The sequence below is a fragment of the Dama dama genome, chromosome 31 (genome assembly GCF_033118175.1).
Source record: "Dama dama isolate Ldn47 chromosome 31, ASM3311817v1, whole genome shotgun sequence".
Taxonomy (NCBI): Eukaryota; Metazoa; Chordata; class Mammalia; order Artiodactyla; family Cervidae; genus Dama; species Dama dama.
In genome coordinates this window covers 53,279,324-53,305,293 of record NC_083711.1, presented here as the reverse complement: position 1 = coordinate 53,305,293, position 25,970 = coordinate 53,279,324, and the positions used below count along the sequence as shown (strand labels likewise).

The 25,970-nt window shown below is 37.9% G+C and overlaps 1 protein-coding gene across 7 annotated transcripts in view; it reads left to right on the top strand.

The window, feature by feature from the left end:
* Positions 1-25,970, top strand: part of CBLB (Cbl proto-oncogene B) — a 220,278-nt gene that overhangs the window by 130,676 nt on the left and 63,632 nt on the right. For all 7 annotated transcript variants that reach the window (XM_061134398.1, XM_061134400.1, XM_061134399.1 and 4 more), the window contains exon 10: positions 14,538-14,741. In XM_061134398.1, the coding sequence (XP_060990381.1) occupies positions 14,538-14,741 (204 nt within the window). The remainder of the gene's footprint in view (positions 1-14,537; positions 14,742-25,970) is intronic.

Here is a 25,970-nt window from a genome sequence, read left to right as displayed (position 1 = left end):
ACAAATTCGAAAGTGCTTAGAAAGTTGAAATAATCAAAGTAAATCGCTCATGCCACTAGTGAATAATATTATTATCCTAATGTAATCATAGAATTTTGTATATAGGTTAATGAAAAATATGCAAAGGCAGTATTTCAGCATCTTTAAAATTCTTCCCACACAGGATGGTTAATGATTAATAAGTACTTCTCTGATACATTTTTGTGTATGTCTCTGTTATCTGCATGTTGTTCTTGTTTAGTCTCATGGTGAAAAGTGAAAGTCTCTCAGTGATGTCCAACTGTTTGCAACCCCATGGACTATATGGTCCATGGAATTCTCCAGGCCAGACTACTGGAGTGGATAGCCTTTCCCTTCTCCAGGGGATCTTCTCAACCCAGGGATCGAACCGCATTGCAGGCAGAGTCTTTACTAGCTGAACCACAAGAGAAGCCCACGTTGTGTCCAACTCTTTGCAACTCCATGAATTGTAGCCTGCCAGACTCCTCGTCCATGGGATTTCCTAGGGAAGAATACTGGAGCGGGTTGCCATGTCCTCCTCCAGGGGATCTTCCCAACCTAGGATTGAACCAGTGTCTGTTACATCTCTTGCTTTGGCAGGCAGATTATTAACCACTAGCACCACCTGGGATGCCCAGAACTAAGATGACAACAAGGTAAAAGACATTGAAGATCAATTGTCAAAAATCCTTTGTAGTGTCTCAGTTCTGTCCATTTCTCTTCTGAAGTGTATCTGTAGTCTTTTCAAAGTCTCTTTAGCATGCGTAAGATCTGTGAATGAATTCTAAGAATTTCAAGCTTCAGCTTCATTTGTTCCATTCACTAGCTGCTGAGTAATTCCCTTCAACTTTTCACATTTTGTTTTTTTGCACTTTTTTATATTGCTGGCAATATTGTTGGTTCTAAACCTATAGCCAGGAAGACCAAGTTTCTATTTATTGCTTTTTTAACACCAGTAGACATGCACGGGGATCTGTGGTTCAAGTTTTCTCTACCCCGAAGAGAACTGTTGTTGGGTCAGCATTTGGGAATTTCAAAGTGATGTTCAATAGTCTGTATCTCAATGGGAATTTAGTCGTTTAAGAAGCTTCAACTTGTGAACGTTTCCACTTTTGGATAACCTGAATGTTTCTATATGTGCATATAGATTTCACTCAGTGCCTCTTTCTGCCAACCAAAAAATCTGTTTTGACAGCTTTCATAGTTTTGTATGGACTGCAGTATTTGACAATCTTTTAAACACATTATTGCAAAAATACCCCTGTTATTTAATAGAAACAGAGGTCTTATACAGTGAATCTAGTTAAAACAGTTAACAAACATCAGCTGTACTAAATCCTCACATGAGTTATCTGCTCACTGAATTTAACCTAATCGACCGTCAAAATGAGGACAAATGAATACAAGTATGGGACTTTCCTATAGTTCTATGCTGTGCTGTCAAACATTGTATATAAGCTTGTAGATGTAACTGGAAATGTTATGTGTACATAACATTATGTACATGTTATGTGTACATGTTATGAGTACATGCAGTAATATGTGTCTTTTTTTTTTTAACTTTTTCCTTATTCAAAATGGTAAAGGGCTAGAATGTGTTTTATGATTTTAAAGGCAGGATTTTTGTTTCTCTATGCTTGTGTGCTTTTTCTATGAGAGAGAAAATTGAGTTTTCAGACTTAATGCACAAGAATAATTTGATATCCCTTAACTTGATTGGTACAAGCTGACATGAAATGACATCCATCATTCTCTAGTATCTCAAGTCCATTGTTATTTATTTAGGAAACAATCTTTGAGCATCTTCTCTGTCTCAGATTCTATACTAAAGACCCAGTCCATACCCACAAGGAGTTAAAATTAAATCTAAAAATTTTATGGGGGGCACAGTACTAATAACCACTTGAATATCCTGTTATCTTTCAAATTTAATTATGGGTGGGAAATATTTTTGTTACTTTCTGCTACTTTGGTTGGGTGTACTGACATGAAAAGGATTTTAAAAGCTGCATGTCTGCCAAGAAGCTCTGATAAATCAGTCAGAGTTCAATAGGAAATATTAAACCCAGACCATAAAACATTTTGTGTTCAACCATTGTGCGTCTTTAGCAAGTCGTTCTTCACTAACTTTTCCCTCCACTTGATGCCCCAGTTTGGTTTAATTGAAATTCATTGAAGACTTAAAGTTTATGTAATTAATGGAAATCTAAGACATACACAGTAGAAGTGTCAGTCAGTTCTTTCAAGCTGCAAGTGGTTCCTCTAATTGCTGTCATAATGGCCCATTAGTCATGCCTCCAAAGAGGTGTCAGATACTTTTTTCTCCTTCTGAAACATCTGTGTTACTTAATAAATTGAATAAGCAAGCCTGAGTTTGCCCAGAATACTAAGTAAGCTTGAGTAATCACCTCTCGAGGCACTCTTTGAAGCAGGATCACTGTGGGGGAGGCATTTCTATTCTATCCGTGGCAGTGAAACTTGGGAGAGTTTTCTTTCACTTCCACACTGTTCCACGAACATTAACAAAACATTTTCTCCTTTACCCTGAACTCCTCCATGTCTTCTTTTTTGTAATAGCACATTATGCGGAAGTGATGTCGCAGGGTTACTACGTAAGGTGTCAACTAAAGAACTGTTCTTATTCGATTACACCTTTGAGGAATGTAGAAAATATCTTCTGAGCTCATGAACAGGACAGACTGTAAACCATGTTCTTCAGGTTTTCTTCCAAAATAAAAAATGGATATATGTATATGCCAGCTGGATATGCAGCCTTGTTTTTAATTACTGCCAAGGACTTTAATTCAGTTAAAAATAAAATTAATTTTTTTTCTAGTTATTCCTCCTGCATATTTTTTCAAAATAATTTAGAGGAAAGATTTTGGAATATTCAAAATGCTTCATACAAAGTCAATAGATGGAAGTTGATAAGCTCTGATTTTAACATGACATGTGATTAAAGAGGTTTACATACATCCCATATTTAGAGAGCATTATTGGGGAAGAAATAGGTAAGTGAGAGGTGGGAGGTCAGCTCAGAGGACCACATTCAAGGCACTAAGAAATAATCTTTTAATATATCTTCCTTCAAAAGCAACCAGGCTTCAAATTTCTAGCTTCAGTGAAACTTTGTAGACTCAGTACTATAAGTACTTCGGACATGATAAAATGCTGAAGCTCCTCTTTCACTTTGAGAGTCGTGTAATGGCTGCGGTGTTTCCTCAGCTATCTTACCTCTTTTCTTTTGTTCCTGAGACTATTTTTGTAGTAATTATAGCAACCAGGATTTTCATTGCACTTTGGAAAGCTTTGAATTAATTTTTCTTAGTTTACCTTTCAGATATCCCTTAAAATGTGCATTCTTTCGTGATACCCAGCAAATAAGATGAAATGGCTTACCCAGTGTCACCCAGCTGGAATCTGTGGGTGAAGGATTCTAGTCCAAGCCTCCTGATCAGAATGTCTGTGCTCCTTTCCTTATTCACTGTGTCCATGGGCCTCCAGAATTAAAACTAGAAGAGTCTAGATTCATCAATGTCATTTCCCCTTGCCCTGTCATAAAAGAACATCAAAACTAAAGATCTCTCTCTCTCTGTTACTTATTCTAATATCATCGTTAACTGTCCTCATTCATTCTTTTTGTTTGTTTTTTAATTTATTTTTTCTTTGAAGGATAATTCCTTTACAGAATTTTGCTGTTTTCTGTCAGACCTCAACATGAATCAGCCACAGGTATACAGATATCCCCTCCCTTTTGATCCTCCCTCCCGTCTCCCTCCCCATCCCACCCCTCTGTGTTGATTCCCGTAGGCTGTCTGTTTTACGTGTGGTACTGTAAGCTTACATGTTACTCTTTCCATACATCTCACCGTCTCCTCCCCTCTCCTCATGTCCGTAAGTCGGTTCTCTATGTTTTTTTCTCCATTGCTGCCCTGTGAATAAATTCTTCAGTACCATTTTTCTCTATTCCATATATGTGCGTTAGAATATGATATTTATCTTTCTCTTTCTGACTTACCTCACTCTGTATAATAGGTTCTAGGTTCATCCATCTCATCAGAACTGACTCAAGTGTGTTCCTTTTTATGGCTGAGTAATATCCCATTGTGTGTATGTACCATGACTTCTGTATCTATTCATATGTTGATGGGCATCTAGGTTATTTCCATGTTCTAGCTATTGTAAATAGTGCTGCAATGAACAGTGGGATACATGTGTTTTTTTCAACCCTGGTTTCCTCAGGGTGTATACCTAGGAATGGGATTGCTTGGTTATATGGTGGTTTTATTCCTAGTTTTTTAAGAAATCTCCATACCATCTTCCATAGTGGCTGTATCAATTTACATTCCCACCAACAGTGGAAGAGGGTTCCCTTTTCTCTACACCCTCTCCAGCATTTATTGTTTGTAGATTTTTGATGATGGCCATTCTGACCGGTGTGAGGTTCAGATATATCTCATTGTGGTTTTGATTTGCATTTCTCTAATAATGAGCAATGTTAAGCATCTTTTCATGTGTCTGTTAGCCATCTGTATGTCTTCTTTGGAGAAATGTCTGTTTAGGTCTTTTTCCCCCTTTTTGATTGGGTTGTTGTTTTTCTAGTATTGAGTTATATGAGCTGCTTGTATATTTTAGAAATTTATCCTTTGTCATTTGTTTCATTTGCTATTATTTTCACCCATTCTGAAGGTTGTCTTTTCACTTTGCTTATAGTTTCCTTTGCTGTGCAAAAGCTTTTACGTTTAATCAGAACTCTCCACCATGACCCATCTATCTTGGGTGGCCCTACATGTCATGGCTCATAGTTTCTTGAGTTAGACAAAGTTGTGGTCCATGTGATCAGATTGGTTAGTTTTCTGTGATTGTGGTTTTTATTCTGTTTGACCTCTGGTGGAAAAGGATAAGAGTATTTTTAATTTCTGTAATTGTGTTTTTTGTCTCTGCATGTTTATTCTTTAATTCTTCTGCTGCTGCTGCTAAGTCACTTCAGTCGTGTCCCACTCTTCGCGACCCCATGGACTGCAGCCTACCAGGCTTCTCTGTCCATGGGATGTTCCAGGCAAGAGTATTGGAGTGGGTTGCCATTGCCTTCTCCGTTAATTCTTCTAGGTCTTTGTTATTTGATTCTTGCATTTTCTCCATTTTGCTTTCAAAGTTTTTGATCATCTTTACTATCATTTTCCTGAATTCTTTTTCAGGTAGTTTGCCTGTTTCCTCTTCATTTATTTGGACTTCTATGCTTCTAGTTTTTTCCTTCATTTTTGTAGTATTTCTCTCCCTTTTCATTATTTTTTTTTTTTAACTTATTATGTTTGAGGTCTCCTTTTCCCAGGCTTCAAGGTTGAGTTCTTTCTTCCTTTGGGTTTCTGCCCTCCTAAGGTTGGTCCAGTGGTTTGTATAAGCTTCTTGTAGGGTGAGATTTGTGTTGAGTTTTTGTTTGTTTGTTTTTCCTCTGATGGGCAAAGCTGAGTTAGGTGGTACTCCTGTCTGCTGCTGATTGGTTTGTATTTTTGTTTTGTCTGTTGTTTAGATGAGGTGTCCTGCACAGGGCGCTGTTGGTAGTTGGGGGATGCTGGGTCTTGTATTCAATGGTTTCCTTTGTGTGAGTTCTCACTATTTGATACCCCTAGGGTTAGTTCTCTGGTGGTCTAGGGTCTTGGAGTCAGTGCTCCCACTCCAAAGGTTCAGGGCTTGATCTCTTCAAATCCTTAATGCTTATTTGGTAAGTTTTGAACATATACGATGAAAATTTTCAAGAATATATGTAGTGGATTCTCTGTTTAATTTACAAGTGTATCAGGGCTGGCCAAGGAGTCTCCTTAGGTGGACATCAGAAATGCCATTGAGAAGGGAAGACAGCCCCGAAGCCTCTGGGTTCCTGATGACCTTGGATAGCTCAGAGAATCCTACGCAGTGCTCTGTGGAGACCGGTGATTGTCTCTTGTAGCCATCCTCAAAAACAGCCAGGATGCTAGATGTAATCTCTGCAAGGTCTCTGGCGCGGAGGTGCAGGTGGGAGTCCACGGCATGGGGACCAGTGGCAAGTCGCGCCGGGCCCCCGGGGCGTCTCCTGCAGGCCCGGGGACAGTTGGTCCAGTAGTTTCAGACTCCCCGGACTTTGGCTGCAGGGAGAGCCAGTTTGCTTCCTCGTTCATTCTTTTTAAAAATAATTTTAGTTCTTTATCTGTGGCTGTGTTAGATCTTTGTTCCTACACGGGCTTGTACTCCAGTGGTGGCGAATGCAGGCTGCTCTGTATTCGCAGCACACAGGCTCTGACCGCCGTGGCCTCTCTTGTAGCTGAGGATGGGGGTCTGCGGTGTGCGAACCTCAGTTGTGGCAGTGCGTGGGCTCGAGAGCGCAAGCCCAGCAGTTGTGGTGGGTGGGCTTCCTTGCTCCACAGTGTGTGGGGTCTTCCCAGACCAGGGTTTGAACCCATGTCTCCTGCATTGGTAGGCAGATTCTTTACCACTGAGCTACCAGGGAAGCCCTCATTCTTTATAACAAGAATTTGCTGAGTTTTTGTGAAATAGATTGTGCTCTGAAAATGCTTAGCCTGGACCCAAGGTATTGTCAGTATATGTATGTGTATTTATCTAGTTAGTTATTTGTTTATAGTTGTTTCATGTTTTTAAAAAAAGATTTATTAACTTCTAATCTGTGTGAAGTATAGCACGGTAATATACATTAGAAGTATATTAGAAGTATACAGTAGTAATATACATTACTGAGGTGACAAACAGACACACACATGAAACCAGTAAAAATATGAAACACCCACTCCAAAAGGGGACTCATGAAGTACTGTGTATTTTCTAGGACCCTTACTTTATACTGTATTTACAGGAAGGCATGAAGCAATTGACTCTAAAGTATGCCTCCAAATAATCATCCAGAGAGCAAAATAAATTGTACTGTATGTTATATTTATCTTTAAAAAATTAAAAGAACATATGTAAGAGATAATATAGATCTGAACAATATTTAAACAAAGAATATGGAAGGTGACTGATATATAAACTTACAGTATTTATTGTTGCCAGGTGAATCTTAGTATTTTATCATGATCATCTTACATAGTTAGTTTCAGATGATGTAGAACTGGCTGTTAACTTTCTGTCTCTTTTGGTTTGAGAGGATTTATTTGAGGAAGTGAAATCTACTGAGTAAATCAGAATGGATGGAGTCCAAGTACTTCCTCTTAACTTTCTTAGAATATGAATTTTTTGGAGCTGATAGGAAGAGTTATTTATTGGTGGTTCTTCATTAACATATGTTCTACCATCTTACGTTAAGTGTATGTTGACAGAAGCGTTATTTTAATTATCAAGGGGCAATTCTGATCATTTTTATGTCTGTTGAGGACACTCTTTGTGTTTAATCAACCATCTGATAGGAACAAGGGTGAAGTACTAAAATAGCACCAAAATTAGAGAATTTGAGTACCAAATTTGAGAATATGGTCAAACCTAATTTTCATATGACAGTAGTCAGTCTGTAGAGAAAGTAGTGGATGAAATCATTTTGGAAGAGGCAAGTTGTGTGATCTGTGTTTGCAAACAAAAATTGAAGTACATTGCAGCTGAATTTTGATCCTAGTAAGTAATGTAAACTCTCAACAAAGATAAAGCTTAACAGGAAATATATCTTGTGACATATACCCATAAGGCAGCTACTCTTACATAAGCAATTTGCATAGCATTATATCTGAAGGAGGAGAGATGGCCAAAAACCTAAGTTCAGTTTTAGATGAACTGTTCCCAGTCTTTTTCTTGTAACATCAAAATACTATAATTGCATATCACTTTCTCCTCTTTCCAAACACAATCTTTTCAGTTATCCTTTATCAGGAAATAGATCACATAAACTGGAAGTTGTCTTTAACCAGACAACATGCAAACTGACCTTGGAGGTTCTAAGGAAGCCTTTGTAGGGTAATGCAGTTGCTTGTTCATTCTAGCCACTGTGCTCAAAAGTAATGTGATTTTAATTATTTAGATTGGATAGATTAATTGTAGTTATGGTAACTGTATGTTAGGTCTTAAAAGACTTTCTGTTTTTTAGGTGCTTATACTAAAACATTTACAAATGATTTATGTGACGTATAAGCCATGTCGCCAGGACTTCCTTGGTGGCTCAGATGATAAAGCGTCTGCCTGCAATGTGGGAGACCCAGGTTGGATCCCTGGGTTGGGAATATCGCTTGGAGAAGGAAATGGCAACCCACTCCAGTACCCTTGCCTGGAAAATCCCATGAACAGAGGAGCCTGGTAGGCTACAGTCCATGGGGTCACAAAGAGTTGGACACGACTGACCGACTTCACTTCACTTCATGTGACGTGTAGGATTTACTTCAAAATTATCCAGGGGTGGAGGGAGCAAGTGAACATGTAGCTGAAACAGGATTCAGCATTAATTGATAATTGTTGAAGTTGGCAGATAGGTACATACAGATTTATTAACACTTTTCTCTGTGCTTCTGTTTATGTTTGGAAATTTCTAATACTTTTTAAAAAACGTCTAAATGAATGAAGTGTCTACCTAGGCCCCCAGAGTATTGCTTTCCACCCTTCGTGCATTAAAGACACAGGGAACATCAGCTCTTTTATACTTTAATTGTTTCCTTAGTGGCATTAGCTTACTTAAACTAAAGAAAAAAGCTGTATACCCATTTCTCTCACAACCTCCTCCCCCCATCACCCACTCTCAGCCTCTCAGCCACCAGTCTGTTCTCTGTATCTGAATTTACTTTTCTTTTGAATTAATTGATTTTTAGATTTCACGTGCAACAGAAATCATACTGTATTTGTCTTTCTCTGGTTTATTTCTTACATAATGCCCATCAGGTCCACCCATCTTGTGGCAAATGGCAAGATTTCATTCTATTTTATGGCCAAATTATATTCCATTGTATGTACATACCACAGTTTTTATCCATTGAAGGACACTTAGGTTGTTTCCATATCTTTGCTGCTATAAGTAATGCTGCAATGAACATAGGGTGTGCATCTATCTTTCCTAATTAGTGTTTTCATTTTCTTTAGGTAAACATCCAGAAGTGGGATTTGGGTGGATTGTATGATTGTTCTATTTTTAACTTTTTGGGGCCCCTCCATACTGTTTTCCATAGTGCCTGCGTTAATTTGCATTCCTGTCAGCAGTACACAAGGGTTTTCTTTGACCACATCATCTCTGACACTTGTTATTTCTAGTCTTTTTGATAATAGCCACCTCAGAGATGTGAGGGGATATGTCACTGTGGTTTTGATTTGCATTTCCCTGATGATTAGTAACACTGAATTTCATGTACCTGTTTGCCATGTATATGTCTTTGAAAAAATGTCTATTCAGATCTGTCCATTTTTTCATCAGATTGTTAGTAGTTTGTTTTTGTCTTTTGTTTCCTGTTGAGTTGTATTAGTTCTTTTTATATTTTGAATGTCACTTGCAAATATTTCCTTCCATTCAGCAGGTTATCTTTTCACTTGTTGATGGTTTCCTTTGCTATGCCCAACATTTTGAGTTTGATGTAATCCCACTTGTTGGTTTTGCTTTTTTTTTTTTTTTCTTTTTTTTACATTTCAGTGGGTTTGTCATACATTGATATGAATCAGCCATGGATTTACACGTCTTCCCCATCCCAATCCCCGCTCCCACCTCCCTCTCCACCCGATTCCTCTCGAAACATCCCACCCTCGCCTTCTCCCACAGAGTTCAAAAGTCTGTTCTGTATTTCTGTGTCTCTTTTTCTGTTTTGCATATAGGGTTATCGTTACCATCTTTCTAAATTCCATATATATGTGTTAGTATGCTGTAATGTTCTTTGTCTTTCTGGCTTACTTCACTCTGTATAAGGGGCTCCAGTTTCATCCATCTCATTAGGACTGGTTCAAATGAATTCTTTTTAATGGCTGAGTAATATTCCATGGTGTATATGTACCACAGCTTCCTTATCCATTCATCTGCTGATGGGCATCTAGGTTGCTTCCATGTCCTGGCTATTATGAACAATGCTGCAATGAACATTGGGGTGCACATGTCTCTTTCAGATCTGGTTTCCTCAGTGTGTATGCCCAGAAGTGGGATTGCTGGGTCATATGGCAGTTCTATTTCCAGTTTTTTAAGAAATCTCCACACTGTTTTCCATAGCGGCTGTACTAGTTTGCATTCCCACCAACAGTGTAAGAGGGTTCCCTTTTCTCCACACCCTCTCCAGCATTTATTGCTTGTAGACTTTTGGATAGCAGCCATCCTGACTGGCGTGTAATGGTACCTCACTGTGGTTTTGATTTGCATTTCTCTAATAATGAGTGATGTTGAGCATCTTTTCATGTGTTTGTTAGCCATCTGTATGTCTTCTTTGGAGACATGTCTGTGTAGTTCTTTGGCCCATTTTTTGATTGGGTCATTTATTTTTCTGGAATTGAGCTTCAGGAGTTGCTTGTATATTTTTGAGATTAATCCTTTGTCTGTTTCTTCATTTGCTATTATTTTCTCCCAATCTGAGGGCTGTCTTTTCACCTTACTTATAGTTTCCTTTGTAGTGCAAAAGCTTTTAAGTTTCATTAGGTCCCATTTGTTTAGTTTTGCTTTTATTTCCAATATTCTGGGAGGTGGGTCATAGAGGATCTTGCTGTGATTTATGTCGGAGAGTGTTTTGCCTATGTTCTCCTCTAGGAGTTTTATAGTTTCTGGTCTTACATTTAGATCTTTAATCCATTTTGAGTTTATTTTTGTGTATGGTGTTAGAAAGTGTTCTAGTTTCATTCTTTTACAAGTGGTTGACCAGTTTTCCCAGCACCACTTGTTAAAGAGGTTGTCTTTTTTCCATTGTATATCCTTGCCTCCTTTGTCGAAGATAAGGTGTCCATAGGTGCGTGGATTTATCTCTGGGCTTTCTATTCTGTTCCATTGATCTATATTTCTGTCTTTGTGCCAGTACCATACTGTCTTGATGACTGTGGCTGTGTAGTAGAATCTGAAGTCAGGCAGGTTGATTCCTCCAGTTCCATTCTTCTTTCTCAAGATTACTTTGGCTATTCGAGGTTTTTTGTATTTCCATACAAATTGTGAAATTCTTTGGTCTAGTTCTGTGAAAAATACCATTGGTAGCTTGATAGGGATTGCATTGAATCTATAGACTGCTTTGGGTAGAATAGCCATTTTGACAATATTGATTCTTCCAATCCATGAACACGGTATGTTTCTCCATCTGTTTGTGTCCTCTTTGATTTCTTTCATCAGTGTTTTATAGTTTTCTATGTATAGGTCTTTTGTTTCTTTAGGTAGATATACTCCTAAGTATTTTATTCTTTTTGTTGCAATGGTGAATGGTATTGTTTCCTTAATTTCTCTTTCTGTTTTTTCATTGTTAGTATATAGGAATGCAAGGGATTTCTGTGTGTTAATTTTATATCCTGCAACTTTACTATATTCATTGATTGGCTCTAGTAATTTTCTGGTAGAGTCTTTAGGGTTTTCTATGTAGAGGATCATGTCATCTGCAAACAGCAAGAGTTTCACTTCTTTTCCTATCTGGATTCCTTTTACTTCTTTTTCTGCTCTGATTGCTGTGGCCAGAACTTCCAACACTATGTTGAATAGTAGTGGTGAGAGTGGGCACCCTTGTCTTGTTCCTGATTTCAGGGGAAATGCTTTCAATTTTTCACCATTGAGGGTGATGCTTGCTGTGGGTTTGTCATATATAGCTTTTATTATGTTGAGGTATGTTCCTTCTATTCCTGCTTTTTGGAGAGTTTTAATCATAAATGAGTGTTGAATTTTGTCAAAGGCTTTCTCTGCATCTATTGAGATAATCATATGGTTTTTATCTTTCAATTTGTTAATGTGGTGTATTACATTGATTGATTTGCGGATATTGAAGAATCCTTGCATTCCTGGGATAAAGCCCACTTGGTCGTGGTGTATGATTTTTTTAATATGTTGTTGGATTCTGTTTGCTAGAATTTTGTTAAGGATTTTTGCATCTATGTTCATCAGTGATATTGGCCTGTAGTTTTCTTTTTTTGTGGCATCTTTGTCTGGTTTTGGAATTAGGGTGATGGTGGCCTCATAGAATGAGTTTGGAAGTTTACCTTCTTCTGCAATTTTCTGGAAGAGTTTGAGTAAGATAGGTGTTAGCTCTTCTCTAAATTTTTGGTAGAATTCAGCTGTGAAGCCATCTGGTCCTGGGCTTTTGTTTGCTGGAAGATTTTTGATGACAGTTTCGATTTCCTTGCCTGTGATGGGTCTGTTAAGATCTTCTATTTCTTCCTGGCTCAGTTTTGGAAAGTTATACTTTTCTAAGAATTTGTCCTTTTGCTGCTTTCAATTTTGGTGTCATGTTAAAAAATTCATGCCAAGTTCTATGTCAAGGAGCTTACCACTTATATTTTCTTCTATCTGGAAGTTTTATGGTTTCAGTTATTACTTTCAATTCTTTAATCCATTTTAAGTTAATTTTTATATATGGTATAAGGTAACAGTCCAATCTTTATTAGTTTATTCATGCCACGTGACTGTTATTTTCCTAACACCATTTATTGAAGAGACTGCCCTTTTCCCACTGTATATTCTTGGCGTCTTTGTTGTAAATTAGTTGACCGTATATCCATGGGTTCGTTTCTAGGCTCTGTTCTGCTCTAGGGATCTACGTGTCTCTCAGCTAGTTTCTTACTGCTTTAGTTACTGTATTTACATTGCTCTACTCAGGGCCCAGAGTACCACTTTCCATCATCCATGCATTAGAGATGCGGAGAGCATTAGTTCTTCTGCATCTTGCTCTTTTATGTTAGAACTATCTATTTGAAATTTTCTTGTGTAGATCTATAGGAAAATTTCCTGCAGGCACACAATATGGACCCCTTTTGCCTTTTATAATGAGGGGATTATACCTGGATGATAACCTATATTGAATATGTACTTATAGTTCTTATTATCAAAAGATAGGAGAAAGGTTGAGTTTTCCTTAAATATTTGCTCCTGCGTTAGAAAATATCAATGTAAGATGGGAGAATTAAGTAACAGTTTTATTATCTGTAAAATGATGGAGCAGATAATTGAATTGCCTTGAAGCCCATGAGACCTGAGCACATGTGGCCATAACCATCAGAGAATTTTGTAATAACCAGTCTATATCTTTTCAACTCTTTTACCATTCCAAGTTTCTTTCCCAAATTATGTAAGCAATAGATGAATAAAGAATTGTTGTAGTTTTTTTTTTTTTTTTTTTAATTAACCAATCCAATGAACATTTGTTTTTCTTGTTATGACAATTTGTTTGGGAAAGGAGATGTTCGGTTTGTTAATCAGAGTAAGGCTTGGGACAGAAGAAACCCACCACAGAATAAATCTACCACAGAATCTGACGCAGAGTGTATCCTAACTCGTCCTGTGAGAGGAGGGTGAGAGTGTTATCCACCATCGATTCAGAGCATCACTGGAGGGCAGGTCGATCACCGAGTTCCCGTCGTACCAAGCAGATGGGACAGTCTTAATTGCTGGATGGTTTCTTTAAAGATGTTAGCCCATTTTGTTCATAGTCTCATCTCTAAAATGGTGCTCATTCATGCCATTTCTGCCTTTAATATGATCTTGCATTTTTACTGTTTAAAGTCAGGGTATAATACAGAAACAAAAAGATAGTGGTGAATGTCATATACCATCGGTCTCTAAAAGCCGGCCTTATCTGCAGGGCAAGAAAACAGTCATCGCATTTTCCTACCAATTGTGAATTCTTAATGTAGTTTGTTTTTTAAAAATGGAATTGGGAGATTTTTTGAAAACTTCAGTAATTAGCTAATAAATGAATTTCTGGCCCCAAAGTATTTGCACAGATTTTTTTTTTTTGCAGTATCTAGTTTGGAAGCAAGATGAGGGGCAAAATGAGTTAACTTACATATTACTACATTCCATATGGGCTGTGTCAGGGTGACCAGCTGTTAAGACAATGATGACTTCTAAATATACACTTAATTTTTCCCACTGATTGCTTATAAATCAGGACTTCAAAAGACCTCAGCAATCATAATGGAAATATTTAGCCATAGTGATGTGCACAGGAGCTTTTCTCAGAATTGATTTTGAAATGTATTGTTCCAAATGTTCGTTCCGCTTCTTTTATGAAGGAAATTTCTATCAAAATGTCCTTTTCATCAAATGTTTAATTAGGACTGCTGCCTTTTGGTAATGAAGGATATGAGTCAATTTTCAGTTTTTTGCAGGACTCTAAAGTTTTGATACATTAAAATTGTAAATGAACATTCAGTAAAGCTAGGCTCTTTTTCTTTGGCAAATCAAAGGTTTTGTTAAAGAAATTTTTCTTTGAAAATTTGAAATAATGAGCATTTATTTTGTTGGCTCTGTGTTCTACTCCACACCTTCAAGACTGACCTCCCCCCAACCCCACTGCCTATCTCGAAACCCTCTTTTTTCCCAACTTCTTTTTTTGTAGTTGTATGGTTTTTATGTAGTTGGCCCCTGTCTGTTTTGTTTTATTTTTGAACAGAGGCCAATCAGTACGATTTTTGTGTTTGTGCAGGAGTCAGATGGCCAGGGCTGCCCATTCTGTCGCTGCGAAATAAAGGGGACGGAGCCCATCATTGTGGACCCCTTTGATCCGAGGGATGAAGGGTCCCGGTGCTGTGCCATCATCGACCCTTTTGGTATGCCGATGCTGGACCTGGACGATGACGATGACCGGGAGGAGTCCTTGATGATGAATCGGTTGGCAAATGTTCGAAAGGTAAACTAGGAAATAGAGGTTTTTTTCTCGTGTTGTGTGCACATGAAAAAGAAATGATGCTGTCACAAGTAGGGTATGACTGAGTTTGCTTGGGTTTGAGAAAGAAAGCTGCTGGAATCAATCAAAAGAAGGGTGAAGACATAAGTAATGTTGAAAGGCTGGTGGAATCATTGGGAGAGAAAGAACTAAACTACTTCCAGTGCTCTCGCTGGTTTTAAACTCCAAAATGAGAGATGGTGAGAGCCTTCATATAGAATTAAACATTGTCTGAGACTGGCGGTAGCATATCCATGAAGAAAATTGAAGAAAGGAAATTATTAAAATTAGAAGTGATGATATTACCTTTGTGAATTTTCCATAATGTGGGGTTTGCTTATCCATACTGCTCTCGGGAAATTAACTTTGTCAGTTCACTGGGAATGGATGCTACTACCCAGTTTATGTAACCAAGCCCACAGGGACCAGTCAGTGAACCAGAAGGCCAGGGGAGTAATTAACAAACGAGAAATTAATGATCCAGAGAACCGGACTCTGAGCTGTCAGGCTATTCTCTGTATAAAAAGACACGTGAAATTCAGCTTACACTCAGAAGTGATTGAGTGATACTTGCTCTTAAAATTAGAGCAATGGCAGTGAGTGGTATGAGAGGGTTGGCACACGCAGTATGAAGGTGCCCGCCTTCCTTCTGACTCCGGGCAGGCATGGCTTATCAGTCACGGTCCTCATCCCTACTGAGTTCAGACTCGGCCTGAACAGCCTCGGAGATCCTCTGCTCTAATTTGTCAGGACACGGCAGGTAACATGCACCTGTTTGCCGTCTGTGTAGGTAGAGTGGTGATGATGTGTAACGGCACCAGGCCGTGTCTGCCATGTGCGTCCGGGTCTCCGAGTTGGGGGGACGCTTAATACAGGAGACGGATGCGGTGGCTGGGGGCGGCTGCTGCTTTAGGGCCGTGTCAGCGTTTATTTCCTCGCCCTCCCGCATTTTGTGTTCCGCTGTTCCATGCTTACCACGCTTACCAAGTGCTTGTCCTTAGGATTTATTTTTACTCTATTTTTAATTGGAAGATAATTGCTTTATGATGTTGTGTTGGTCACTGCTGTCCAATGGTGTGAATCAAATTTAAGTAAACGTATATCCACACCCCTCTTGAGCCTCCTTCGCCTCCTTCCCACCCACCCCCCTCATCTTACCCCTCTAGGTCATCACAGGGCACTAGCGCCCTGTTATGTAGCAGCTCCCCACTAGCTATCTGTTTTACACATGGTCATGTAGATAGTTCAGTCCTTCTCTCAAATTTCTGCACATGGAGATATATTACCACCATCAGAATGGCTACTCTCAAGGTTTGCTTTGGTCTGAGATGATTTGTATTCTTCACCTCCCTGGTTTTTCATAAAAATGTCATAATTTAAGAGAAACTACTCTTGATTCTGTCTTTTAATGCTGACAACTGTATTTGGTTTTGAAGTTTGTGATCCCTTTGCCCCAAGAGATGGAAGAAAGGAAGTAATTATTCCTCAGTTCCTCAGTAACCCTCCCTCAAGGTTGAACAGGAAACAAACAGCTCTAACTGAAACAGGGAATTGAGACTTAAACTTTAAGATGAACTCTTAATCAGTATTTTCTACCAGTATTAATATGTGTATGGACAAAACTTATCACATCTATTATTCTGTCAACTTGAAGAGGAAGATAGTCTGCTCATTTTCCAGATAAGGAAATGAGGCTCAGAGTAGGTGTCTGATGTGCTGCGTTAGGAAGCTGTCGAGCCAGAATTCAGTTATGTCTGCTGGATAAAAATGCAGTGACAACCAACACTTCATACGTAGCTCTCTCACATGCAGTGTGGTGAAATGGTTTCTACCAAGTCAGATTGTGGACTGTATCCTAAAATATTTGCCATATAATATTATTTTAATGAAGCAAAATAAAGTAGTAACATTTATGATTTCAGTGAGCTTACAGTGTTCTAGGTTCTTAAATCTTTGATCTCATTCGATCATGACATCAACCCAGTAGAGAAGCTACTGTTAATGTGCTGGTTTACAAAGGAGGCCATTGAAGAAGGAGGTGCAATGACTTGCCTAAGATCCGAGTACTCCTTTAAGCAGAACTGGTGCTTTATTCCGGGTCTTCCTGATAACTTAAAACTTCAGTTGTCCGCCATCATGCGAGACACCTCTTGTGTCCTCTTTGGAACATGTCACACAAATTATACTTGATAGTGCATACGTACCTGTCTTTTGCAGGTCTTTTCAGTTTCATAATATAATTTGCATCACGAATAACCAGAAATTAAAAATAATTTGAATTGTGATCTGTTGGCATTAATCTATAAAGTTACTTATGCCCTAATTGGTCACTAAAAACCTAACATTCATTTAGGCCCTCCTAATTAGAGGTATAAGTAATTATTATGTTTGTTTCCAATATACACTTTGTATGTGGCTATTTAAATGTTCCTAATTAAGATTTAATAAATTTAAAAATATTGTCCTTCAGTCACACTCAACATATTTGGAATGCTTAAGAGCCTCTTGTGTCTACCAGCTACACTGTCGAACTGTACAGATGTAGAACATTTCTATATATATTGAAATATTTATTATAGATAGATATAATAGAAATACTTAATAGCCAGTAGATAATTTTTTTGGACAGCATTATTAGATCATCCCTCAGGTTCTTACTAGAAGAAGCTAGGTCTTATTGCAAAAGACCTTTCCTTTTAATTTAGGAACCTACTGGTCTTAGCTTTGTCTGAATATTTGACTATGATCTAGCACTAAAGTCATTAATCTGTGGCCTGTATTTGTTTTCCTGTGAGCTAATGGTGATTTTACATTTTAAATGGTTATATATTTAAATGATTTTTTAGGTACTTATGTAATTTCCTTGATTTTGCTTCTTGGCTTGCAAAGCCTAAATTATTTACTATCTGGCCCTTTAAGAAAAACATTTCCAGTCCCAGATCTAGGACACTTTAAAGCATTTAAAGAATGTTTATTGAATGCATGGATAATAGGGGATGACAGAAAAGTATTTCAGACAAGTACAACAGCTGAAGTAGTTCCAGTGAACTAAATGGTAATGTTTTCTAGCTAGGAAAAGGGCATTTTCAATTTTCTTTACTAAATGGGCTTTCTACTTTCAGTGATTCATGTCAGAGGACAGGGGGAGGGGCCATAAGAGTAATTCTTTCAAGAACTTTGTACACCTTACTGGTTGGGAGAAAATGGTGTTTACCCTACATGAGTCTGGGAAGGTGGCAGTTTCAGCCTGATTTCCCCTGGAGTGAGTCGAGGCTGGGGCTTTGGTTCAGTCGTGGCCCTGACCATTGAAGGGAATCACTGGTAACATAAAGTGAGCGCGGGACAGTCGGAGGTGACCCTGGTGGTTTTCCCTGGCCTTGCACGCACTCTCAAACCATGCACGTTGTGTTCTCTCTGGCACGCTGATGGACCTTCTGTTGAGGGAGCTGAGAAATTTTGACAAGGATCTTCTCTTTAGTTTATCCCCAGAAAGAGAAGACGGGTGCTGCTCTCAGACTTTCTGGTCCCAGAAGCCAGCATTTATTGAGCAAAGTTGTCACTCCAGGCAGCGTCATTTCTTTCCTTTCCAGGAGCAGTTAGATTGAAGAAACTTAAAGAACTTGTAATTATTTGTTTTTAAATTGAGGAATCATGTTTCAATTATATGTCTTTATAACTGGCCTACCTCTTATCAATTAAACTGATTGTGAATTTTATAAATTCACTGCCACTTTGCTTTCAATAAAACCTAAACTTTACTGTAACTACAAGCCTCAGTTCTTTCTGAATAACTGGGAAAGACAGTGCTGTGGTATTATGTTCCTATAGCACTTCATAGGTACTTTCGCTTCAAGAGTTACACTAAATTGTTATGTTTTATTCAGAGGATGTCTTCTGCATTAGACTGTTCTTAAGGCCAGTGCCAATATCTTATTTATCTTTGTGTTTCTTAGTGCCTAGACATATATTAAGTGAAATAATAAATGCACATGCATGTTCACATGGTCTGTGAGGGCAGTGGCCTGATTTTAAGCATCTTTTTCATTCCAGTCTGAAGACTTGGGTATATCTGTGCAAAATACCAAATTACAGATTTTATGCAGTTCTGTCTTCAGCTGAGGTTATAAACAAATACCACAGATCATTTTGACACACTAGCTCTTCTACTTGATTTTCTTCCACTCTGTTATCATTCTGTTGCCTCTTTCATTCTTTGATTTATTCATTTTAAAAACATTTCATTCTCTCAGCTCCATGAGTGACTGTCAGTCATTGTCCAGCATAAGGAATTAATTCTCTTTTATCTGCCATTTCAAATACTCTTCACCTTTCCCTTCTTTTCCAACTATATTGTGAAACTGTTCCTGTCTGTCAGAAGCATATTACATTCTTCAAATTAGTAATGCTTCTATCAAAGCATAGAGAACTGAGCTGTTTGTATATTCCTGTTGTCATGGTGATATCTGCAGCTGGAATTTATAAGGAGTAGCATACTGAAGCTATAGAATGTATTTTTTATTGTTTGTTTTGTAGGTTTACTTAGGAATGCTAATCTTGCAGAAACAAGAAGAAACTATAAATCTATAATACAGTGTGTTAGTTGCCTTTCTAGATGTAGGCTATTTTATGAGTTTCACTAGAAGCTGTTATAGGTTCTGCTTGAAATTGTACCGTTGCTTGAGTCCTCGAGCTGTCTGAATTTCTCGGATAATTGGATCTGAGTGAGCCTTTAGAGGAAGTCCAGGGTGTGATAGGTAAGATCAAATCCTTTCTGACTTTAGTCAGATCAAAGCTGAGAAAAGGTATCTGTTGCTAGGTCAGAATTTTGCTTCATTTTGCCAGAGGTGTAAAGAATCTCCACAGTTCCTTAACAGTTACTTTGACAGAACATATTATTCACAAAATACATAAATTGCAAACAAATGAAGATTTGGTACAAATACGTTGATAGACTGACCTAGTATGTGAACTGAGATTAATTTCCTTGGTCTTAAACATTATATTATCTTAAAACAGTATTTAAAATTTTAGTGAGTGACCACGTAAGAGGAAAATCAGGTGTGACCAGAGGTCAAAGGAATTATTATTCCTTTATCTTTTTTTTATACATCCTCCTAATGCTCCCATCACTAATTAAAATACATGTTGCTAATTGAAAACTTAATATATCATTTAATTCTTCCTTTTCCTAATGTGTGAAGAAAGAGTGCATAGTACTCCTATTCTGGGCAAAGTTTCATGTGTATAGACCACAGTGGTTTTGCAGTATACTTAGGGTAGTATGACCTTTTTAACATGACTTAGATTTCAACCACAGGGCTCAAGTCCACGCTGGAGCAGTAAGGACAAAATTTACACCAAAAGGGAAATTCAGAAATAACCAGACCTTTGAAATGTAGACCATGGTCTTCAAGTATGGTCGAGCTCTACCTTCTGAAGGTATTCAGAGACATGTGGGGACACTTTCATTGTCACAATGACCGAGAGATCAAGGGACCCACTGACATTTAGTGGATGGGGTCAGAGATGCAAGTCTCCTCCAACCCTCGGGACAGACGCATCTCGGAAAGCTGACACTGATGCACGCTAGCGGTTCTCCTCTCTCCCGTGCAACACAGGCGAAGTCCTGAATGGCAGCACGCAGTCCACAGTCACAGGTTGTTGTTTGCTGTGTGATTGCATTGTTTACTCAATTTTCTTCAAGCTCTCCATGCAGATGAGTAGCATTTTCTTTATTAGTATGTGGATATCAAAGGAAAAAACTACCTTGTCCAAGTGTGATGCGATGATACAGGGGACCTTGAAGACCCTGTCACGCATTCCTCAAAAGTAGTTGGAACTGTAATAGCACAGAAGAGGCAAGCACTCGACTTCCGGACCGAGCTTGGGCTTGGCCTCCTGTGGTGTAGACTGTGAGCCCTGGCGGGCACGCTTCGCTCTTCGTTCTCAGAGACTTGCATGGTGCCTCGCACAGTCTAGGCCTTGGGGAAAGTTTTGTTTTTCAACTGTTTGATTGAGTGATCAGCGGTGACCCTGTTAACTATACGGTCCTTAGGAGAGCTGTGGTCCCTGGCGTCCAGCAGCCTGGGTTTGTGTTCCAGTTCTGCTCCTTGGTATTGTGTGCCTTCCATCGGTTATCTAACTCCCTTTGACTCAGTGACCTTGTCTGTGAAAACTTTAGGGTTGAAATTAAATGAGTTAATTAATGTAAAGCCATTAGAACAGTGCTGGTACATAGTAAACATTAAGTATCAGTTGTTATTAACATCATTCTTTATATAGTGTTATTCAAGACTCCTACAGTTATTGCTGTACTTCTGAGGATTAACTGTTAGTATTTTTGAGATGTCTGTAGAAGTATTTTTTCTTTTAGATACTACCATGTGTCATTGTTCAGAAAGAAATAGCCATTACAATGGGATTGGTTTGGCAAGAGCTTGGCTGTACTTCTTTATTAATGTATGCATAATTATGATGTCATCGGCCACATTAAACTCACCGTACAACTACCTTGTTGTACTAACAGTCACTAAGGACAGTGATGTACTTGGTGTGCAGTTACTGAGTCACGTCTGACTCTTTGCAATACCATGGGTAGCAGCACGCCAGACTTCCCTGTTCTCCACTGTTTGTTCAAACCCATGTCCGTTGAGTTGGTGATGCCATCAACCATCTCATCCTCTGTCACCCCCTTTTCCTCCTATCCTCAATCTTTCCCAGCATCAGGATCTTTTCCAGTGAGTCAGTTCTTCGCATCAGGTGGCCAAAGTGTTAGAGCTTCAGCATCAGTCCTTCCAATGAATAGTCACGATTGAGTTCCTTCAGGATTGACTGGTTTGATTTCCTTGTAGTCCAGGGGACTCTCAAGAGTCTCTCCAGCACCACAATTTGAAAGCATCAATTCTTCGGTGTTCAAGACTTCTTTATGGTCCAGCTCTCCTATAGTACAGCTACCTTGTAGGTTTAAAACTCAGAGAATGCAAATTTGCCAACATATCAGCTGAGACATTATTTTAAGGACAGAATAATTTAGATAAGTTTACAACAGTCTTATTTTCCACAGAAGTATATTCAAATGATTAAGTACAGGTAGCTCAGTACTCTGTAATGACCTACCTGTATGGGAAAAGAATCTAAAGAGTGGATATATGTGTAACTGATTCACTTTGCTAACACCAACATTGTAAATCAGCTATACCTAATCAAATAAAATTAATTTTAAGAAATGATTAAGTACATATTCTCTCAAGTAGGATGAAGAACTTAAGTAACTAAATAGCAGTTGCTTATTGTTCAAAGCAACTGTAGTTTGCAAGCAGTAGGGCTTTCCCATGAGGGCATTTTTCAGTGGCTAGATAGAATTCCCTTAATTCCCAGGATGTTCTTGTTTCTTAGCCATTTTTATGGAAATATTTCTGAATTATATGTCACTCTTCCCTGACTTCTCAAAATTGGTTATGCAGCTGAATGAACCAAAGGGCATAAGAAGCCACTATAATCAACATGACATACTTCTTAAGGCTTACATTTTGCTACAGGATTTAAGGGGAAGTTGCACCTAGACAGTGGAACCATAGCTTTGAATTAATATCACATGTATATTTGGATCAGAATGCAAAACTCATATAAATGTTTAAAGTAAAATATGAAACTTCAAAGAAATTTCAGGGTTATGGAGGCTGGTCACAGGCTAGGAGATTATGTCCCTCATGTAAAAGACACTTCAGGGAGAAGCAGTGTAACTCTAAGTAGTTAATAATGTTTAACATTTTAATGGAGAGGGCCCTTGGGGTTATTCCACTTGCGAGGCTGTTTGCACTTCTTTACAGTAGACCCTATTGGCAGTTTTATTGACTACCTCCCTGTCACACCTCAAAGAGATGTTAGCTCTTAATCCAGTCAGTATTCCTCCATATGTAACTTTCTAATCATTTTCCTCCTCTTCATTGCTCATAATTTGTAGTATCTAAAAAATTTACAAAAGCTATTAGTGGAATGTAAATAATAATAATAATGTAAAATAGTAAACCTCAGTTTACACAAAAAAGTAATACCCATATTCTTAGTAAGTTAGCAAGGTGCTTATTTCTTGTTACTGTTCCTAGAGGGAGAAATGCAGGATTTTTCCATTGAGATGACTTTTCTTTCTTTGATTGGTTTTTGTTTTTTAGAAGACTTTTAGAGCATTTTTAGGTTCACAGACAAATTGAGGGAGATGTACACAGATTTCTCATGTTCCCCGTGCCTCTCCACACATGGGTAGCCTCCCCCTATTATCAACAGCCCCCCACCAGACTCATGCATTTGTCATAATTGATGAACCTCCACTGGCACATCATTACTGTCTAAAGTCCATAGTTTACAGTAGGGTCACTTGTGGTGCTGTACGTTCTGTAAGTTTGCGGAAATGTACAGTGTCGAGTATAGCATCATGCAGAGTATTTTCACTGCCCTGAAAATCCTGTGTTGTGCCTATTCATCTACCCACAGAACCCCCCAGCAACCATTGCCCTTTTTACTGTCTTAATAGCTTTGCCTTTTCCAGAATGTTGTTATAGTTGGAATAATACTGTATGTAGCCTTCTCAGATTAGCTTCTTTCAGTTGAACGTGAACTTGAACATGAAGTCACTCAGTTGTGTTTGACTCTTCGCAACCTCATGGACTGTAGCCCGCCAGGCTCCTCTGTCCATGAGGATACTCCAGGCAAGAATACTGGAGTGGGTTGCCATTTCCTTCTCCAGGGGATCTTCCCAACCCAGGCATAGAACCTGGGTCTCCTGCATTGCAGGCAAACTCTACCCTCTGCGCCCCCAGGGAAGCTCTTTCACTTACTAGTGTGCATTTAAATTTCCACTATGTCCTTTCCTAGCTCAGTGTGGCTCATTTCTTTTTGCACTAATAATATTCCATTATTTGGTTGTATCACAGTTTGTTTATTACCCATTCACCTACTGAAGGACATCTTGGTTGCTTGCAAGTTTTGGCGATTAGGAATAAAACATTTATAAACATCTATATGCAGTTTTTTCCATGAACAGTTTTCAGCTCCTCTGGGTAAATATCAAGGAGCATGATTGCTACATTGTATGTTAAAAGTATGTTCAGTTTTGTAAGAAACCACCAAACTCTTACAAAGAAGAATAAGAGCTTTTGTTTTTACCACCTCCTCATTAGCATTTGACGTTGTCAGTGGTTTGGATTTCATAGTAATATCTCATTGTTGTTCTCATTTACATTTCCCTGATGATATATGATATGTAGCATCTTCTCATATAGTGATTTTTCCATCTGAATTATCTTTGGTGTGATATTTGATAAGGTCTTTGGCTCATTTGAAAAATCTGATTGTTTCTTATTGTTGAGTTTTAAGAGTATTTTGTATATTTTACATAACAGTCCTTTCTCAGACATATATTTTTCAAAGATTTTCTTCTAGTCTGTGGCTTTTTTTATTTACTTGATAGTTTCTTTCACAGAATAGAAATTTTTCATTTTAATGATGTCATGGATGGCAGCTTTGGTGTTGTATCTAAAAAGTGATCATCAGAGTCATCTCATCTTTTAATATGGGACTTCTACCATATTATCTTCTAGGAACTGTATAATTTTGCATTTTACATTTAGGTTTGTGGCCCATTTTGTGTTCATTTTTGTGAAAGAATAAGGTCTATGTCTAGAATTTTCTTTGCATGTGGCTGTCCTGTTCTTTAGCACCACTTGTTGAGAAGAGTATGTTTACTACATTGTGTTACCTTTGCTCTTACGTCAGAGATCAGTTGACTGTATTTTGGAGGATCTATATCTGTTCCATTAATGTATTTGTCTATTCTTCTGCCAATATCACAGAATCTTGATTAGTGTAGCTTTTTGGTGGGTCTTGAAGTCAAGTAGTGTTGGTCTTCCAACTTTCTCCTCCTTTGTTCTGTGGCCTATTCTGGGTCTTTTGTCTCTATCGAAACTTCAGAATCGGTTTGACTATATCTAAAATATTACTTGCTGGGATTTTAATTGGGATTGCATTCAATCTATAGATAAGGTTGGGAGCACTTTTCTTTTTCACTACAAATTCCTCCCTAAATTCCTACATATTGAGACTTCTTGAAGTGCAACTGTGGATAAGCAGGATAAGCATGAAATGACCATATTATTGCTCTTATACCATGTTCCGCATGTAAGCATTTGTTATCTAAAAAGGAACAATGTTACAGTACTCCAAAATAGACAACACAAATCATTCGGATGTCTGTCTGAGCATTTTCAGTACACCCTTTTAGTATCTTAGCAATACACCCAATTAAAATCAAGACCATCTCATTATTTAAACATACTAGGTGTTTGGTAATTACTTAAATATTAAATTAGACATTATAAATGACACATGGGTATGTGTTTGTATAAATATTTCTGTAATGGATATTTTCTGAATAATATACTGTATGGGCTATTAAAATCTTGATTTTATTATGTTCACAAATGACTATGAGTAAAGAATAACCAAAGGAATAGTTAGAATGAAAATAGAATACTTTATTTTAATTCTATTTTATTAGAATATTTTACTTAGAATTTTTATTTTCTATGATAAGTTTTATCAGTGTCCTTCATTAATTTTCACGTGTTTAAGAGAAATGTTGTCCTTTTAATCATCCTTATAATACTTGTATCTACCTTGTTCAGACATGAAAATTCATTAAGTAAAAATCTTCTTAGAAATACTATAAATTTGACTTTGATTATCGCTGGGATTGTCAGAAGTCTCATCTTATTAGTGATTGGAGAGATTTTCTCTTATCCTGTTTTTAATAATTGCCTGGCAGGGTTTGAAGTTTCTTACCAGATGTTTTTCTATTTCCATAATAATGGATCTTATTAATAAGGCTTTTAAAAAATCTCTCTTTAAAAGGTGTGGATAAAATGAAGAGTGACTGAAATACAGTGAGTCCTCGATTATTTTTGGTAATTGCTGAGCATGCTGAGATGAGCTTTTGACTACTTCTTGGGCCTTTTCTCTCAGGATTTTCTGTTAAAATTGCAAATTCAGATTTCTCTATTTTTTGTGATAGTTATTCGCCTCCTATTCTAAGTGCTAAAGAATTCTGTAAATTTTGTCAGAAAAATAACAAAGAACATTTTATCATTTTATGAAGCAAAGGATTTGGAGAAATTGGTGAGCATGTAGACACATAAAAGA